This window comes from Sinocyclocheilus rhinocerous, unplaced genomic scaffold, assembly GCF_001515625.1.
Source record: "Sinocyclocheilus rhinocerous isolate Xijiao unplaced genomic scaffold, SAMN03320098_v1.1 scaffold387, whole genome shotgun sequence".
Taxonomy (NCBI): Eukaryota; Metazoa; Chordata; class Actinopteri; order Cypriniformes; family Cyprinidae; genus Sinocyclocheilus; species Sinocyclocheilus rhinocerous.
This window is the reverse complement of record NW_015651557.1, coordinates 2,114,142-2,134,359: the sequence shown is the minus strand read 5'-3', so window position 1 is coordinate 2,134,359 and position 20,218 is coordinate 2,114,142. Positions and strand designations below refer to the sequence as shown.

Below are 20,218 nucleotides of genomic sequence, written 5' to 3'. Positions count from 1 at the left end.
ATTTAAAAAAAAAAAAAAAAGTTTACTGTAATACAACATACTTAATTGGTCAAAACTGTAATTAAAAATAAAAATAATTTTATTCTATCGACAGCTCTATTTTGTTACCTTTTTTGTTAATAAATCTACATTCAATTTAAAATGGCGAATTGTATGTATATTTATAAGATTAAATATTAATATAAAATTCTTACTGATTTCAAATGTTAAGCTCAATAAGATAAAAAAAAATAAAAAAAAATAAATAATTTTTTTTTCCCCAGCAAGGACGCATCAAATTAATTAAAAGTTGAAAGTGTGACATATTTATAATGTCATGGTGTCATGGTTTTCACAAAAATATTAAGCAGCACAACTGCTTTAAGCATTGATATTAATAAGAAATGTTTATTTAGCAGCAAATGACCATATTAAAATGATTTATGAAGGATCATGTGACACTGAAAACTGAAATTTCAGCTTTGAATCACAGGAATCAATTACATAAACTTATATTTTAAATATAAATATATGCCCCCCCCCAATGCAGTCCTGGTGAGCATAAAAGCCTTCTTTTGAAATACGAAAACATTAAAATTAAAACATAACATTACTGTCTCTTTTAGTTTAAGTGTATATCTTAATAATATCATGAGTAATATGTCTCCAACCCAGTATAAAAACATCTTCATACAGATGATATACAGAAAATATGCAAAAAATATACAGCTGCCTTGTATTTTAGGAATAATATCCCTTGCATGGGGATCACCATTCTTAGGGGTCCCTGCCATTTTTACGTTTAAAAAAAAAAAAACCTACAGATTTGACCCAGATTCGTATCTGGTATTTTGCCAGTTCTTAATAATAATGTCATAATCAGACTACACCTAACCAGTGTCCAAACCTACCTCTTCGTCTAGACTGAGAGTCTGTACAGGTCTCTGTATTATTGATGGCAGTTCAGCCTCCCCGGGGGTCTGCCATGGCTGTGCTGTTGGCACGAGACACAGAGCGCCATCTATCACCTTAAAGAGCCTGCAGGCATGACGGGAAAGAAGGGAGTTTCACAACAAAAATCAGCCTTCTTAGTCTGGTTTGAGTTGTCATTGATGTATTATAGCATCAGCGCTATTCAGAGAAAGAGGGAGCTTGTGGAAACACAAGTTTACAAATTTTACCAGGACGAAAATGAATGACATCTGTTTGCCGTCACACTGATTATTATTCCAGGCCCTTTGTGGGGTCATGACCCCTGACATCTGAGGTCAAAGCTGACCTCTCGCTACGTGATCGCTTTCCTCGTCACTATTTTCTTCCTCAAATCATTGGAAAAATCGAGATTAAACTGCAATTTGCTGGGAATAGATGGACAAGTTGAGTGTTTTGCATTATAAATGACTGTATGGAAAAAAAAAGATGTTGCACACTGTGCACTCTACATACTATATGTGACCCTGGAGCACAAAACCAGTCTTAAGTCGCTGGGGTATATTTGTAGCAATAGCCAAAAATACATTGTATGGGTCAAAATTATTGATTTTTCTTTTATGCCCAAAATCATTAGGATATTAAGTAAAGATCATGTTCCATGAAGATATTTTGTAAATGTCCTACCATAAATATATCAAAACTTAATTTTTGATTAGTAATATGCATTGCTAAGGACTTCATTTGAATGATGTTCTCAATATTTAGATTTTTTTGCACCCTCAGATTCCAGATTTTCAAATAGTTGTAACTCAGCCAAATATTGTCCTATCATAGCAAACAATACATCAATGGAAAGCTTATTTATTCAGCTTTCAGCTGCTGTATAAATCTCAATTTTGAAAAATTTACACTTAAGACTGGTTTTGTGGTCCAGGGTCACATATACAACAGAAATGAAGTAATATTTTACTATGTTGTTCAGATCAATCGCAATCAAAATGGCCCAGATTCTTCTGTTTTGTCCTGTGGGACGACCGTGCGGCTCCAGTATCAGCTACCTGTGCTGGTGGGTGTGAGTGACATACAGCAGAAGCCACCGCTGGATGATGTCAGCGTGTGTGAGAGTTTGGCTGCAGTCTCTGTGTATTGTCGGACAAGACCTGGTGCAGATGTAGCTGCCTGGAGGCTGTGTAACGCTAGACCTGCCTGCTCTGGTGCCCGGCTTGGGTTACACACACACACACACACACGTCATAATGTCGATCTCTGGTTCTCGTAAAATCCCACGCTCCCCCCATCGTTATTGGCTTCATCCCAGATGGGACAACTCCCTTGCATGTATGTACTGCATCCTTAAAACAAGATAGATTTACCTTATAGATATATTTACCGTATTGATTTGAAGAAAATGCAGGATATATTTAAAAATAAAATATAATAAATAAATAAAATATCATCTGATATCTTAAATTGTTTCTGTTTTAGAATCTTTAAAAGTCTTTAAAAGTCTTTAGAAGTCTTTAAAAATAAGTTTCTACTTAAAACAAGGAAGAACTGTTAATGAGGTCATAAAAATAAACTTTTATAAAGTATCACATATCTATTTTATATTTATATTTTATATAAATTGATATTTTCATGTTGTATATATTACCATTCAAAAGTTTGGTACGATTTTTTCATGCTTTGAAATAAGTATTTTCTGTTCACAAAGGCTGCAATTATTTGATCAAAAATTCAGTAAAACAGTAGTTTAGCGGTATATTGTTACAATTTTAAACAACTGTTTTGTATTTTAAAATGTAATTATTTCCTTTGATGAAAAGCTGAATTTTCAGCATCATTACTTCAGTCTTCAGTGTCACATGATCCTAATTTGCCAATTTGCTTTTTAAGAGACAATTCAGATTCTAATCATATTGAAAACAGTTGTGCTGCTTAATATTTTTGTTTTTCACTTTTTTCACGATTCTCTGATGCATAGAAAGTTTAAAATGAAAACATTTATTTAATATAAAGATTTTTTGCAACATTATAAATTCATTTACTTTTAAACTATTTAATGTGTCCTTGCTGAATATAAATATTCAGCCCCCCCTTCCCCCTTTTTAAATTTAAACAATCTTACTTACCCCAAACCTTTGAATGGTAATGTATGTAAATGCAAATGCTTTTCTAATAATGTTTATACATATTTATTGGAAAACAAAACTGTGGACAATCAAAACTCTGTGAACAATCAGATTAATAGAGACAAATCTTATCGATGTCGCCTACTGAATTATACCCAACATGAGCTGCATCAGTAGCACGCTACATTTCCTTGTGTTCAAAGGGGGTGAAGTGCATTCCTCAGCCCATTTTTCAGCAAGATAAATATGACACAAGCCATGACTTCCCCTGAAGTAAATACCGTAAATAATAAAAGACGCTTCCCTCATGGCCATTTATAATGAACTGCGCACAAGGGGGTAAAGAGAAGAGAATTATAACATCAGACTGCGCAGTGAAACGCTGCTAACAAATTAGATTAATGCAAAGAATAGAGATTTGCATAAGCCTTTTTATTTACACAGGCTTTTGTTATCATTTTTATTAATTGTTTAGAGTTTTACAGTAATTTTACAGTTACCTCAGGGAACATAGGGGTTACTTGTCATCATACTAATTTTGGTCATTTCTAATTTCATAGATGCATTTCGCAATTGCCCTTTAATAGGTTGCAATGCTTTTTGGCTGAATTTGGTCTGTTAGAATCTTGAATCTGTTCCAATCCTCAACCCATTCTTTTTTTGGGCCTCTTTCCTGAAAACACACAGCTTTAGATCTGGTTTATTGCATAATAATGATTATTCATTGGCCATATTTATGACTGGGGCTAAGCTGTATCTGAGTGTGGGAAACTGACCTTTATATTTTTGGGAACGTGGACAGTAAAACCATTTTTAACTGTGGCCATGTGTATTCCAATCACATTTAAAGTGAACCTAAAAATTTGCCAATAATAAACCAAGCATGGACTCGCGATTACAACCAAATCTTTTCAGCTTTTTTTTTTTACTTAAACTTTCTCTGCAAGCTCCCTCCTTTATGCAATATTCTTTATTTAGCCACCGGAAAATGATCCTCAGCTGTGCTGATCATATCCCACGTCTATCAGAGCCACTTCTCAATGTGACCCATCCTCAGTAATTAAACCAGACACAAATAAGAAGGTGATGGCATCTCCGCTATAATGTAACTCTTTCCCAGGATTCTGCGAGATAATCAGGAGATTTTCCCTGTCTATTATCCCGCCTAATCTCCATCCTCTAATTAACTAGCGCTCTTGGAGCTAGATGGGCAAATCCAGCAGTAGTTCAACAGCGAGCAGATGTTCAGAGCAGAGAGAGAGTGAACCTGAAAGTCCACACACGAGAGATGGAGCCAAAGGAGGGATTTGTGAGGGGAAGTCGTAAGCAGCTAATGCCAATCAAAGCACTTGTTAGGAGATTTTGTTAACATGATTAGAATCAGAAAAGAGTAAGTTTCAAAGATTTACTAAGAATTTGACTTGGTGAGTTGATCCCAAGGAAATATCAAACATAATATGGAATAAACATGCAATATTCACAGTGTGGCTGTGTAGAGTATGTTCACGAATGTATTAATGTATCTACTTTTAAAATAGTGGAGGTACATTATAGATTATATGGGTGCTGCTGAAATACACTTGGATAGTTTAACACCTTGTTCTATCTTGGCACAATACAAGTTTCCAGCATGAAGTTGTGAAGCAACAAAATCACATCCAATATAAACAAATTTGACGTTTATGCTGCAGTCTGAAATCTGAATTATGGTAATTGTGAGATGACAGCTTGGAAATCAATATAGAGCTATTTGAAGCAAGATTTTGCTTCATTTTTGGTCTGAACGGAATGTGAATTGTTCAATATAAGTTTCACTGTGAACAGCTGCTAGTGAAAATTAACCCAAAAAAAGTGATCTTCAGAATGTCTTGATGTTAGGGCTAGAATTTTTTTAAAATTAATGTTTATTTACTCATGATCAGAATCAATTCCTAAAATCCCAAGAATGATCGTTTAATCTTTTCCAGTGTTTTAGTTGCAAGAAAACCCATATTTTGTGGCGTCCGTGCGGGCTGCACGCAATAACATCACAGGACGACACGAGTAGTCTGATTCACAAAATAATAACTCTTATCAGCATATGCTTTTTAGTGAATCATAAACATACATCACATCCAGTGTAGTCCAACTCATAACACTTAATCCTTTTAATGAAGCATTCAAAAAGATTGTGTTTTGGAGTTACTTTTTGAATCAGACTAATATTGATCCAATCCATTGATCTGTTGAATCAGCATCAAGTTGTCATTACTATATGTGACCCTGGACCACAAAACCAGTCATAAGGGTCAATATTTATGCATCAGCTTTACTGATAATAAATAAACTTTACATTAATGTATGGTTTGTTAGGATGGGACAATATTTGGCCGAGATACAACTATTTGAAAATCTGGAATCTGAGGGTGCAAAAAAATCAAAATATTGAGAAAATCGCCTTTAAAGTTGTCCAAATGAAGTTCTTAGCAATGCGTATTACTAATCAAAAATTACGTTTTGATATATTTACAGTAGGAAATTTACAAAATATCTTCATGGAACATGATTTTTACTTAATGTCCTAATGATTTTTGGCATAAAAGAAAAATCAATAATTTTGACCCATACAATGTATTTTTGGCTATTGCTACAAATATACCCCAGCGACTTAAGACTGGTTTTGTGCTCCAGGGTGACATATTATATTATAAAACAGAATGGAGAGCTTTGGGAAAATTTTAATACCCAGCCCCATGCATTTTCCTAATTTGGAAATTTCCATTTGTTTCAAGACACTTTATTAGTCGTTCCTGGTTAAGGCAGAGTGTAAGACCTTAGAAATTTCTCATTTAATCGTACCATTTTTTCCTCATCTGAAGGACTCTCACAGTAGCCTCAATCCCTTCTCTTCTCTGGCAAATCAAACCCCTGCCAAATCTGATCAGATGGACCGTGAATGAGGTCATCATCTGGAGACAGTTGACCAGGCGGAGCGAGAAACCGTCTTGTTGTCCTTTTATTTGTCTCTGCTGAAGACAGGATAAGACAGGTGGAAGAATGTGGACGTAGTGGCTGTCAGTATGAGTTCTCAGTGCCTTGACTTCACTCTGCTGTCTATGAATTATTTGTGGAGCCAGCGATGACAAAAGAGTGTGTCTCATCAGACGCCACCTCAAGCTCTTTGATATTTGCGAGAAGAATGACATGGAAACATCCATATTCAGGGTGTTATGTGTATCCGGCGAGCATTTGTACAGCTGTACACACACATCCACGCCTTTGATATGTGGAGAGAGACATATGATAGCCGATTTCTGGTGGAGATGGGAAAGTGCCTCTCAGCGTTGTGTAAGCTGTCTGCTGACACGTGCAGAAAATCGTTCACATGCCTGGAGCGTAGAGTTGGTTAGCCGTCTTGTGTTATAGACTGTGCGAGATGGGCTCTGTGTACACTGCAGGGACTTGTTTCAATTCTGTAATGATTGCTGGATGTGTCATAACAAGGTACAATATTTTACGTTCTATCTGAGACATATTTTTGATCCCTGTAGAGATACATCAAAACCCCAAGTGCAGTTTATTAGTATCAGTGATGAAAATAAACCTTTTCAATATATGAAAACAAAAGTGAGATTCAACATAGGAAGCATGCATGATTTGAACAGTCAAGTCACTTTTATTTATCTAGTGCTGTATACAATACAGATTCTTTCAAAGCAGCTTCACAGTGATAAACAGGAAAAATAGTGAAATTAAAGATGCAAACTTCATCAACATTGAGGTAAACTCATATTCTGTTGTAAAATAGTTCTACAGAAGACAATAGCTTTATTATTCAGCACTAGGGCTGTCAAAATGGCTGAAAAACTAAATTCGAATTTCGTACTTAAATATGATCAAAATTTGAATTATATTCGAATTTAAAAGGCATAATTTCAGTTAGGGTGAAGAAAAGCTTTTGGCTTCTCTCCTAAGGCCACAAGAGGGCGCATCGAGCAAAATATTACTAATGCACGTTTATTCAGTAAGATAACATGACTGTGGAAAAAAATGCATAATGTTTAAAATAATGTTTATAAACCATATATAATTAATTAAGTTGCTTAAACAGCTATAAACAAAACAGCATCCATCATGTATGTATGCATAGTTTAATACAATGGGCGGAAAGCCAATCACACAGAGTACATTTCTCATTTAAAAACATGAGATGCAGTGGAATGGGGAAAAACCCCCGCCAAAAAGTCTCGATGTATGTTTTTTTCAAAGTTAAACCTACATTAAATTTACATGGCTTTCTAAACATGCTACTCTTTTGTGCAAGATGCGTGTGCAACGGTGATAGATGTCCCTCTAGAACAGGGGTGCCCAAGCTCGGTCCTGGAGGGCCGGTGTCCTGCAGAGTTTAGCTCCAACCCCAATTAAACACACCTGAACCAGCTAATCAAGCTCTTACTAGACATACTAGAAACTTTGTAGCAGGTGTGTTAAGGCAAGTTGGAGCTAAACTCTGCAGGACACCGGCCCTCCAGGACCGAGTTTGGGCACCCCTGCTCTAGAAAATGCGCGAAATATGCGTTCTGTGTAAACGGCTGGGTTTCAGTTTTGACGTAAACAAGATCTTCTCCGCATTGATGTTCTCTTTTTCCGCAATATTTTAAACGAACAACGCAGCAGCACCGCATCTAGTGGCTTCAACTGGATAGGCTAACAAAAACATTATAATGCAACAACACTTACATCGTCATCGCATCTCGTGCGCCACCGATAAGGCTGTCTGACGCACACCTAAAATTCGAATGCAACGTTTTTGCATTCGAATGTGGATTTTTATTTTAAATTCGACGAAAACTCGAAATTCAAATTTTTTTTTTGACAGCCCTATTCAGCACAAGTCAGTTCAGTGTTGATTCAGTTTAGGTTGTTAAATGTAGTAAAGATCATCAGTTATGAAACAAGATCAATTCAGCTATTAGAAGCTCTATAGAAGACGATGTTGTCATTCACCTTGAGTCAGTTCAGTGTTGATTCCATTCACTATAATAACACTGTCAATGTTGCAAAATTTGTCAATTATGAAACATAATTTAGCCATAAAGCTATAAAAAGCTATAAAATCATGACATGAAATAAAAATCATGGAAATTCACAGAAATGATCTGGAGCTTTCAACACATGACAAATGTTTAGAAATAGACCATTTTAAATTTATATTTCTCTTTTTGTTATTTATCCCCAAAACAAAGATCAAGGGATTTATATTAGATATGCAAGTAATGCTTTATCTTTGTAGTTTACCATACCTGTATCATGCTATCCCGGAGAATGACGGGAAATGCAGTTTTGCTTATAACACCTCCTAAACTAACAATATGATTAGCATTTTCTGCACATACACAGTTAAATGCCTACAAATTAACCGTTCACTGTTCTGGAATTCACTGTTCCAACATTAGCTTCTGTCAGGATTGTTTAAAGATCCTTTGAATCGAAAATTGAGTTTTATGGCTTCTAGTCCATGTCTGTTAGGTTTGATGTTTACTATTATATTAGTATTACTACTGTATATTACTATTGAATTATATGCTAGTGTAAAAAATATATATACTGTATAATAATTACAGTATCTTTTGGGAAAACAGACCAAGAATATTGATGACTCATGTTGCATGTAGTGGACGTATCTAATTTTCTGGTCCAATCAAATGGTCGCTAGAATGAGAATGCCCCGCCCACTAATACCATGGCTTATGGATGTCACACAAACAAAAACCTGTTGGTTAAATTTTGCTAGTAGGCTTTAAATGGCCTTTTAATATGTTCCTCCCCAACTTTCAATAGGAAATGCATCAACGAAGGAAAGGAAACTCGTAAATCTCGTAAATATGATTATTTAAACGTCAGCCAGACAAGAGGGCTCAATATACAAAAATCCTAATGGAATAACACGAGAAAAGGAAAGCAAAGAAAGAAAAAGAGAGACTTTCACAATAAGAGTCTAAATGAATTCAAAATAAAAGACTGAACTCGAGACATGAAGAAAAAACTAAAATCAACACAACCATCAGCCAAACAAACTCTCTCACTCCAGTTCGCTTGAATCTGTTCCCTCGTCTCTCGCCCTGGTCTAACCCACCACTCAATTCACGTCCCCAGAGAAGACAAACAGACAAAGAAGAGGTATAAAGCCAGTGTTTGTGTGCAAGAAAACAAAAATAGTAAATCTGCCAGCCCCCAAGGTACGGGACCCTCCCAGCCCTGCTAACCGTTAATCAGCCCTGCATCTGTGTGTGTGTGTGTGTTAGCTGGGCTAATGATTTCCCAGCTAGACCACCACACCAGCTCCCCCACAACCCCTTGAGCTAGCCCCCAAAATCAATCTTGCTCTCATGAATTATTGAGTTGTTTGCCTTCAGCCTTTTACAATAGACACTAAAGGAGACCTGTCTCCCTCTTTTCCTTTCTTTCTCAGATGGTTTTTGCTCTCTATTTTTCTCTATTTATATCATTGGGTTGGTTTGTTGGGGACTCTGTCAAAGAGGTTTCCAGAGGTCAGGTCATCTTTCTTGCCAGGTGAAAGTATGGACTTTGGGGGCAGTTTTTTGGCTAAAGAGTCAATTTCCTGTTGGGTCAATGCAAGATGCTGCCTGTAATAAGGATGTCAAAAGTACTAGTACTTAAGTGGATGCTACCAGTCTCTCTATAGTACTAATACTGAGTACACTGTCTTTGTGTCATTTAAAGCATTTTTACTAATATTTATTAATATTTAGATGTATTTAACATTTTTATTTTTGATTATAATTTGTTATACATTTAAAAATATTTTAATTATTTTTAATTATTTTGGAAAATATTTTCATTTAATCCATGAAGTACTTTATTATTACTATTTATAGTATTTTTTAATATTTGTATTAAATATTTTATTTTTAAATACATGTTTTAACTATGCATTTAAATATTTAACATATTTATAATTGTTAATTATTTAGAAAGTTATATTAATCTTTTGATTTGACTAATGAAGTAATGTAATTGATAATACGGTTTCCATGTTTTGCATTGATGACATATTCTGAAGGCTTGACAGGATCTCTCAAAGGGATGTGAAACCCAACAATAACAACAAATTACAAACCATCAACATGCTAATTCATGATCTATTTGTGTTTCTAGTTCAAGTAGTTATATTAGCACCACAAAAAAGGTAGTTGAACTCAGCAGTCCAACAAGGTGTCTTGTTATAGAATAACTGTGCCTACAACACCGAATATAAGCATGAATATGATCCAGGTGAACCAGTCATCAACTTGATTTCCATATCTCCAGGGACCTCTCGGTTTGATTGACAGCTACTGATAGTGGCATTATTTGCAGTTTTGAGTCAAATACAGAGTAAAGACTGTGTGAAAGAGAAAAAGGTGGGATCATATGGGTACACTGTTCCGAATTCAATTTAACCAAGAAAATATGCCAAATAAAACATAACCACCAATTTATTTATTTGATTACACACATATGTAAACTCACACAAGAATATGCCTAGTATTTCTCTTGGCATGATGGTATTGACACTGTTGCAATAGTGGTATCATGTGACTGCTGCTGTCTCACCACTACATCAGGAGCCAATTCTACAGTATTCAACAAATTGATTGATCTGGTCAAATTTAAGTGTATTTTTCATGTTTAATTTCTATTAGCATGTCATTTTATGCACACATGCCGGTGCTATAAAGCAAAACTGTGAAAATGATCAGAAATGTACAATATTTGCAGTGAATGCATGGTATAACTGCTTTATTACTATGTTATAAATGTGTAATAACACAACTTTAAATCTCTTTATAGGGACTTGGGCAATAGTGAATGGTATAATTTAAATCATGCAGAATAGATTAGTTGGTGAGGCTGAGAGAGGAAGAGCCCAAGTGAGTGAGTTAAAGGAGAGAAAGACCCCAAAAACACAAAGAAAGTGGATAGGGAAGACCCCCCTCTCCCAGTCTCTCTCTCTCTCTCTCTCTCTCTCTCTCTCTCTCTTTCTGATTCACTTGGAAGTGTGTGTTAGCCCTCATAAAATATTAATGTTGGTTGTGCTCAGAGCCATAATTGCCATCTCAGCCCGTGAATAATTTATGCTGCTGTGCTGTTCACATGGGCTCATTTACTCTTGGTGTGGCTCGCACCATACAGGAATATGGCACAGGCAGCTATGGCCGCTGTTTTGCATTTAGTAACCAAATTAGATTACCTCATGCAAAAGCTTCTCTCATCATGATGAATTTCAGGAAATGCAAAAACCTGCTTCTTCATCGTCAACCACTCGCAATCCAGTTTAGCCAGGAACTAAACGCCCTGAAATAACTCTGTGCCGTGAGTGTTTAAATTATGCCAATGTGATTCATTTCAACATACTCTCCTTCTCTATTAAATTATACTCATTATAGACACACAAAACTACCAACATTGCACTATGTTTACAAAGAGAATTTTGAATTTAGATAAAAAAACGTTTATATTTATTGATCAATTGATCATGACAGCTGCAGTCAATTAAATAATTGTGAAATGACTGAGAAGATGGTATACTAATATAATATAATATAATATAATATAATATAATATAATATTCATTTATTAAAGAAAAAAATATGGATTAGATTGATGTTGGTTTTGAGTAAAGGAATTCATGGCTATTAGTTTGCCTTTTTATTCATGCTTTTATTAACATCGCACTATTTAAAAAGTGAAATTTGAATATAGTTTAAAATAAATATTTGCATTTATTGATCTACTAATCACAATTAAATGATTGGATTGATAATATGTGACCCTTCCATTGATGTATGGTTTGTTTGGACAATATTTGGTCGAGATACAACTATTTGAAATCTGAGGGTGCACAAAAATCTAAATATTGAGAAAATCGCCTTTAAATTTGTCCAAATGAAGTCCTTAGCAATGCATATTACTAATCAAAAATTAAGTTTTACATATATTTATGGTAGGAAATTTACAAAATATCTTCATGGAACATGATTTTTACTTAATATCTTAATATATATTTTTGGCATAAAAGAAAAATCGATAATTCTGACCCATACAATGTATTTGTGGCTATTGCTACAAATAAACCCATTCCACTTATGCCTGGTTTTGTGGTCCAGGGTCACATAGAATAGAATAGAATAGAATAGAATAATCGTAATTTTCTACAGCAGACAAAATACAAATAGGATTGAAATTGGTTTTAAGTTAAGAAACTCATGGCTAGTAGATTCTTTGCCACACTTTTCATTTTTACTTTTGTGTGAGAGTGTTTATATTTATCGTGTTGTTCATGTTCCAGATGTGACCTACAACCTGAACTAGCCTTGCCTTGTCATAACCAATTATTTGATATGTCAAAGAAAAATGATTAAAAAACATACTAATCATAGAAGAGGCTATACAAGTCATTGAATTTTGTTTTTAAATAAATGAATCGACCCAGGCAACAGAATGTGCAGAAATTAAGACCCTGAATTAAAATTGAAGACTGCTTCATTCCCATCCATTATTTTACTCTAAAGAGGTTTGTTTTATTCGGTGTATCCTCCTGTTTTTCTCCTGAATTCATCAGCGGTGGTGTATTGTGATCTGTTCTAAAGAGGTCACAGGTGTCTCACTGTTAGCTCGTGTAAGTAGGTATGGCTCCACACTCAACCCCTCTAGTAATTGGCCTTCATTGGAGTGCCCTTAACTGAAGACGACAGCAAGGTCCTTTCAATTATGGAACTGTAGGATGACTGTGAGTGTGTGTTCATGAGATGATACACACACACCTGAGTGCTCTTTGCCATATAACTGGGCTTGTTGAGCCACATTAGGTCAAAAGTATTAAGCAGCCTCCTGATATTAACCTGACTCAAATATCAAAATGGATATACACACACAAATGCACATCTACAGTGTATTTGGACACTTAAGTCACACTTTATGCCAGAGTACCATTATATTAAATCTAAGTGGCAACAGATTTTCTAACTTCACTTTTAATTCATTCACAAATTGCACGTTCTTGACAGTTTTGAATGAATTATGAGTATCGTTTTAACAGTGCATTCTTGGATTGCTTTCTTTGTAAAGGATACATATGACGCTGCCTTCAAATTTGGCTAAAATGAGGTGTCTTACTAGGCAGCATAATTAAGTTACCAACCTTTTGGAACAGCCTTTGTGTCGCAATGATGCTTTTGGAACAGAGCGATCGTGGGTGTGTTTGAAACAGAGTTATAGAAAGAATAGCACATTCAGTGTCATATTGACAAAAGAGACAGACAGAATTGCAAACAAAGAGGCAAGAGAGAAATACATGAGAAAAAAGGTCCTGACAGACGGGTATGTGCCATGGCATTATCTAGTTAGACACACACACTGTTTGTATGCCAGTCAGAGCAGCTGGTATTGTGCTGTTACAGCTCTAATGCCAGTCTGTGAGTGAAGGGTTTGTGCTAGTGCCCATGAATGTGCCCGCTTTCTGCTTACCATGATTATGAGAGAGACAGACATGTTTTTTTTCTGTTTGGATGGGACTCTGTGTGTGTGTGTGTCTTTGAATCGGCGAGCTGTCTTAGCAGCGTTTCCCACCGCGACAGATGGACGCAGACAGAATTGCAAACAAAGAGGCAAGAGAGGGAAGTACATGAGAAAAAAGGTCCTGACAGACGGGAATGTGCCATGGCATTATCCAGTTAGACACACACACTGTTTGTATGCCAGTCAGAGCAGCTGGTATTGTGCTGTTACAGCTCTAATGCCAGTCTGTGAGTGAAGGGTTTGTGCTAGTGCCCATGAATGTGCCCGCTTTCTGCTTACCATGATTATGAAGAGAGACAGACATGTTTTTTTCTGTTTGGATGGGACTCTGTGTGTGTGTGTGTCTTTGAATCGGCGAGCTGTCTTAGCAGCGTTTCCCACCGCGACAGATGGACGCTCCACATTTCAGCACACTGCCTGTTGCTGTGTGTGTTTGTCTGTGCATGTGTTTGTGTTACTGAACTTTAAGGATGTGTAAAAGTCTCTTTGAAAATGTTGTATGGTGGTTCTTCAGTTCAGTAACCTTTTTTAAATCAAGAACCTTTTTGGTAGTATAGGGTTATTCAGTCATTTCATTATCTGGACAAAAGTATTAATATTATTGGGAAAAAGTAAATATATTTCTCATGGTAAAGAGTTTTATTTAATCGTGAGTTACTAATCTATACACTAATTTAATATATATATATAGCTTAAATTAAATAAATACTTATGTTCCTCAAAAACAATCTACTTCAATTCAGAATTTAAAAACATGCTTTTACTGTGTGTCTATAAACTTTAATGTCATTGATATGCTACTGTACTTCTAAAGGTTCATAAAATGCACTTCAAGTGTGCTATTCACTATAAAAAAGGCAACAACTATTATATGTCCCACCCCTAGTTGCTGTTTTAACAAGAAGTATGTTATAAGAAAATTGCGCTCATCAAACTATTTAAAGGGATCTTTAAGGTACCAGTATAGATGTTTTTTTAAGAACTGGAATCAAAAGATCTTTGTGGAACTTACAAAGGCTCTCCTGTGGCATCAGAATCACCATTTTTGGTCCTAATTGGATCTGTCTAATTTCACTGTCAGAGGTTTGGTGAACTGGTCAACAGGCCTATTTACAGTGTTTAAATGTTGATCTATTCTGTCTTAGCTTTTCAGAACATTCAATGGATTCCTTCAGTCCACCGCTAACTAATCATTTTTCTCCTTTTGCAGATTTTTTCTCAAGTTTTTCCTGAAATGCAATCAGAACTGCCTGAAGAATGCAGGAAATCCACGGGACATGCGGCGCTTTCAGGTAAACCATTTAGCTTTTAACCTTTTCATTCATTAGCTCATTACGTCTGCTCACTTTCCAAGCATCCATCCTTCTAACTCAGTGTTTCCAACTCTCTTAGTCTGCTTTTGCTGATCTGGTCTGGTTCTGGATGTTTTTGTATACCAGTGTAGAATATTTGGAATAATTGTGCTCTCATTAGTTTTACTCTCTTCAGCATTTGATGGTATTACAAATCTGGCTCCGAGCCTGTAAACACACTCTGCATAATTGCACAACAGTGTCACTCACGCAGTGCGCGTGTGTTTGAGTGTGAGACACTGAGTAAATAACCTTTCACTGCTTTGCAAGAAACACAAGACCTTGACCTCCAGTCATTCATTGGTATGTGACCCTTGCTGCTTTCACAAGCACTCTTACACACACACACACACACACACACACAGGTTTGTTTTTGTGAAAAGTGGGGACATCCCATAGGTGTAATGGTTTTTATACTGTACAGACCGTATATTCTATTGCCCTACACCAACCCTACCCCTAAACCTACCCCTCACAGGAAACTTTGTGCTATTTCAGATTTTCAATACACTCCATTCTGTGTGATTTATATGCGTTTTGAAAAGTGGGGACATGGGGTAATGTCCTGAAAAGTCACCTTCTCCTTCTTATACCTATGTCATACCCTTGTCATTATACAAATGTATGTCCTCATTTGTCACAAAAACGCACACACACACACACACACACACACACACACACACACACACAGACACACACACACACACACACACAAGCGTGGAGGGTAAGTACAGTATTCTCATCTGTCCTGTTGTTCAGTGTCTGTCTGAACACTGTCCCATGATGCACTGCTCCAGCTGAACAGACGGCGGGTAAAGACTGACGGATTGATGAAGACTCACATCTTCAGGCATCACAAACCGTCTGGACGCTCTAAGAGCAGATTTAGATCAGAAGCCGAGAGCGTTTGTCCACATGCAGTCGGTCGGTCTTTACTCAGCTGTGTACTTGTTCTGATTAGTTAGTTTCATTTTTAACTAGTCTCACTTTGTGCCTTCATGTAATTTGGCATTAAAGCAAACCCTGCAGATGTAAGTGAATGTTGATTACACGATTGCAGAACAGACTGAAGAGCGATATTCTCTCTGACGTAACAGCTGCTGAAAACAGCCTGAATCATCATTAATCAGAGTTTAATTAGATTCTGATCAGTGGAGCTGACCGGATTAACCGCGGAACCCTGCCGCGAGCACAGTGTTAGTTTAGAATCATTCAGATACTGTTATAGTTAGTGTTAATATATTCATTTTAGTTAAACTTCTTGTAATTTAGTTGATTTTGTCATTTTTAGTAGTTTTATATATATATATGGGTCAAAGACGAAAAGAGGTTTTCAGAACATTAAAAGACTATTTCAGGATCACAGTTCAGCCCTAAAATACATTATACAAATTGATGTCCTCATTTGTCACAAAAACGCGCACGCGCGCGCACACACACACACACACACACACACACACACACACACTTTCACTGTCTCTTGCCACTACTTGTTAATTTGGTCCTCACACTGTTCTAACACTCATCACACATGGATCTTTAAAAACAACATGAATTGACTTTGTTTACTTTCGTATTAAAATCTTTTAGAAAAAAAGGTACAAAAGTTGTCATTGTGGTGGTGCCTACAGCCTGTAGATCTGGTCTTATTTTCTTTTCTGCTGATGTTCTGTTAGTAGAATAAGTCGACATGTAGCTGCAAAGTGACTTTAGTTAACAGAATGTTTGAAGTGGACTCAAAACTACCTATAGGTTTTATTTAGTTGGCTCCAAAATATCAGCCCGTTTTGAATCAGTATTCAGTGTTGAAGTAAGATATTATCTCAGCAGCTGTCTGTATAGTTCTGTCTATAAAAGAATCATCTGCAGCACTCTACGAGTGAACTCACAGTGATTGTGTATACTTAGCAGTCATATTTTACTCAGCGAGCGTGCAAGAATGCAGGAGAGAGACTTTCCATCACACACATACACAATGTGATGTCGTAGTGCGGTGGCCGCTTGCAGTCTCAGATGTTTCTTTTAAAATTCCTTATAGGAGAACAACAAATAAGACACATGTTGAGATAAGATGTTCTCAGCAAGAGAACAGAGATGTAAATGTGATGTATTTTGCTTAGCTCAAATTAATTGGTCAGATGTGATCTTGGAAGTGAGAAATATTTGAGCTCGTATTAAGATCTCTGAGCTTTTATTTTTTAGTTCAGGTCTCTTCTTAAACTTTAGAGGAGAAACATGTGATGACTAAAATACTCTTCTCAGGAGAAAAATCTGAGAAGCAGGAGATTTAAAGGGATAGTTCACCCAGTTATGAAAATTACTCCATGGTTTACTCACCCTTAAGCCATCCTAGGTGTATATGACTTTCTTCTTTCAGACAAATACAATCAGAGGTATACTAAAAATATATATATATATATATCCTGGCTTTTCAAGCTTTATAATGGCAGGGGCAATCAGAACTGCCTGAAGAATGCAGGAAATCCACGGGACATGCGGCGCTTTCAGGTAAACCATTTAGCTTTTAACCTTTTCATTCATTAGCTCATTACATCTGCTCACTTTCCAAGCATCCATCCTTCTAACTCAGTGTTTCCAACTCTCTTAGTCTGCTTTTGCTGATCTGGTCTGGTTCTGGATGTTTTTGTATACCAGTGTAGAATATTTGGAATAATTGTGCTCTCATTAGTTTTACTCTCTTCAGCATTTGATGGTATTACAAATCTGGCTCGGAGCCTGTAAATCCACACAGCTCCGGGGGGTTAATAAAGGCCTTCTGAAGTGAATCAATGCTTTATGTTAGAAAAAATATCTAGATTTAAAACTTTATAAACCATAACACTACGCCTACGTCATACGCTGGAGTGCCACTCTCTTGTAAACGTGCGTACTACAGTTAGAGGAAGCTGGAGATTACTGTTTATAAAGTTTTAAATATGGATATTTTTCTCACACAAATGCATCGATTTGCTTCAGAAGGCCTTTATTAACCCCCCGGAGCCATGTGGAGTACTTTTTATGATGGATGGATGCACTTTTTTGGGCTTCAAAATCTCATCACCCGTTCACTGCTATTATAAAGCTTGGAAGAGAAAGGATATTTTTAACTCGAAGAAAGTCATATACACCAAGGATGGCTTGAGGGTGAGTAAATCATAGGGTAATTTTAATTTTTGGGTGAACTGTCTCTTTAATGTCCATTCCATTGCTGTCTAGGAGCAACAATTGAGATATTAAGGGGAATCCCACCTCTAAGCATCAAGGGCTGTGAGAAGTAAAAAAAAAAAAAGAGAGAGATAGTGAACGATGGAGATAGATAGGGAGAGAGAATAAAACGAAAGTGTAAGTATATGCTTAGCCACGTCCCTTAGAGACTTACCTCTCATCACCAAGTCCTTTCTTCTTTGAAGAGGCAGAATTTCCTCTCAAAGCTCAACAGCAATTGAAATAAGAGGCTCTATGTGGGGTACCAGGGGGCCTCTGCAGCTTTAGAGGGCCCGTTTGTGCCACTCATAATGGCAACCTCCAACACTTATTACGTTCTTCGCATTGTCTCAGGGCGCACAAGTACTGCCCGCTTTTTAATTGAATTAATCCGAGACAACCTCTATCAGCAATCAATCGGAGAGAGCGGGGCATTGTGGGATAGGCAGAGAAGTGTGTTTTGTATGCGGTGTTAATTAGTGTACAGCATGGAAATGATTAGAGACTGTGAGTGCTTTAATCGCAGCACCGCTGGTGAGGTGAGGTGAGGCTTCAATTCCAGTTGTTGCCGCTAATGGCACAAAAATGACACACTTTACTTCAAAGTGACAAAATAAAATTCTTTTTCTGTCATTTATGCCCATAACCTTTCTTTACAGGTGGTTGTGTCGACGACAGTAAGCGTAGATGGACATGTTCTGGCTGTTTCGGACAATATGTTCGTGCACAACAACTCGAAACATGGCAGAAGAGCTCGGCGACTGGACCCGTCGGAGGGAACGCCGTCATATCTGGAGCACGGTGAGTTACTGCGGATTTAACATCAAGAGTTTAGCAGATAAATGGGATTGCATTTACTTCATTCTGTTGAATTGGCTGCTAATTGGGAATTGGGAAGTCTTAGGGGCCATTCACACAGAAGGAGTCATTGCGCTGCAAAAGAGGCAAGACGCGAGTGCAACGGTCATACGGTCCATCTAGTGCATGTTTACATAGAAAAACAATGGAAAAGTAGTGCATCGGAATGGAAAAACACATTCTGTGTGAATGGCCCCTTATTCATTTTAATGAATCAGACAGTTCAAACTGATTCAAAATACAAAGTCTTTTCTGCCTACTCATCCCATCCCAATTGGTTTGCAAGAGGAAGAAACGAAAAATGGGATCAGAAGGAGCAAGATGAGGTTGGTTAATTTGTGAACAGGGACCCTGACAGATCATGTAGACCCACACTTTATTATACTGTGATGAAATATGCAGTAAGCCTCTGCAAGCCTCCGACAATAACCACACAGACAAGTCTACATTTTATTAATAGTGTGTTGATACAAATCTTAAACTCCATCCAGTATGTGTGAATGAGTTGCTGAGAGATAACGCTTAGCTGTCGGAGCCGTCTGTGAGCTTTGGCCCTTTAAGTCACTTCTCCAGTGGTGCGGAGAGAGTAAAAGATGAAACAGAGATTAATTAAAGCACTAACCTGTGCCCTCCCTCATTCCTTTAACCCATCCCTCCATCTGCAGAAATTACTGTGGTGGGGTTTAATTGAATGCAGAGGATAAAAATTATGCACAGAGCCAGATACATTAAATTCAAAAGGACAGATTTTTTAATATGGGACAGCTGCTGTACCATGGTACTGATGATTAGCATCCCATATGAAAATTAACCATGGTTTTACTACGAATAAAACCAAAAAACCATGGTTACTATAGTTAAACCATGATAACCACAAATTAACCATGGTTTTGCTAAACTAACCATAGTTTAACCATGGTATTTGTAGTAAAACTGTGGTTATACAAATGGCAATCAATACACCAAAAAACATGGTTACTACACTTTTACTACAATAAACCATGGTTAATTTTCATAAGGGATATTCATGTACTATAGTTTTTATATGGTACTCTGAGGCAGTGTTAATTTTGACAGGAAATTTTGATTTAGTTTTAGTCATAGTCTTTTGACTAAAATGTCATTTAGTTTTAGTCATATTTTAGTCACCTGAATTGTTTTTAGTTTCAGTCTAGTTTTAGTCGACTAAATCTCATAAGA

The 20,218-nt window shown here is 36.6% G+C and overlaps 1 protein-coding gene across 4 annotated transcripts in view; it reads left to right on the top strand.

The window, feature by feature from the left end:
- ebf1b (EBF transcription factor 1b) overlaps window positions 1–20,218 on the top strand; it is a 139,457-nt gene that overhangs the window by 77,141 nt on the left and 42,098 nt on the right. For all 4 annotated transcript variants that reach the window (XM_016518632.1, XM_016518633.1, XM_016518630.1 and 1 more), the window contains exons 7-8: window positions 14,815–14,896; window positions 18,820–18,961. In XM_016518632.1, the coding sequence (XP_016374118.1) occupies window positions 14,815–14,896; window positions 18,820–18,961 (224 nt within the window). The remainder of the gene's footprint in view (window positions 1–14,814; window positions 14,897–18,819; window positions 18,962–20,218) is intronic.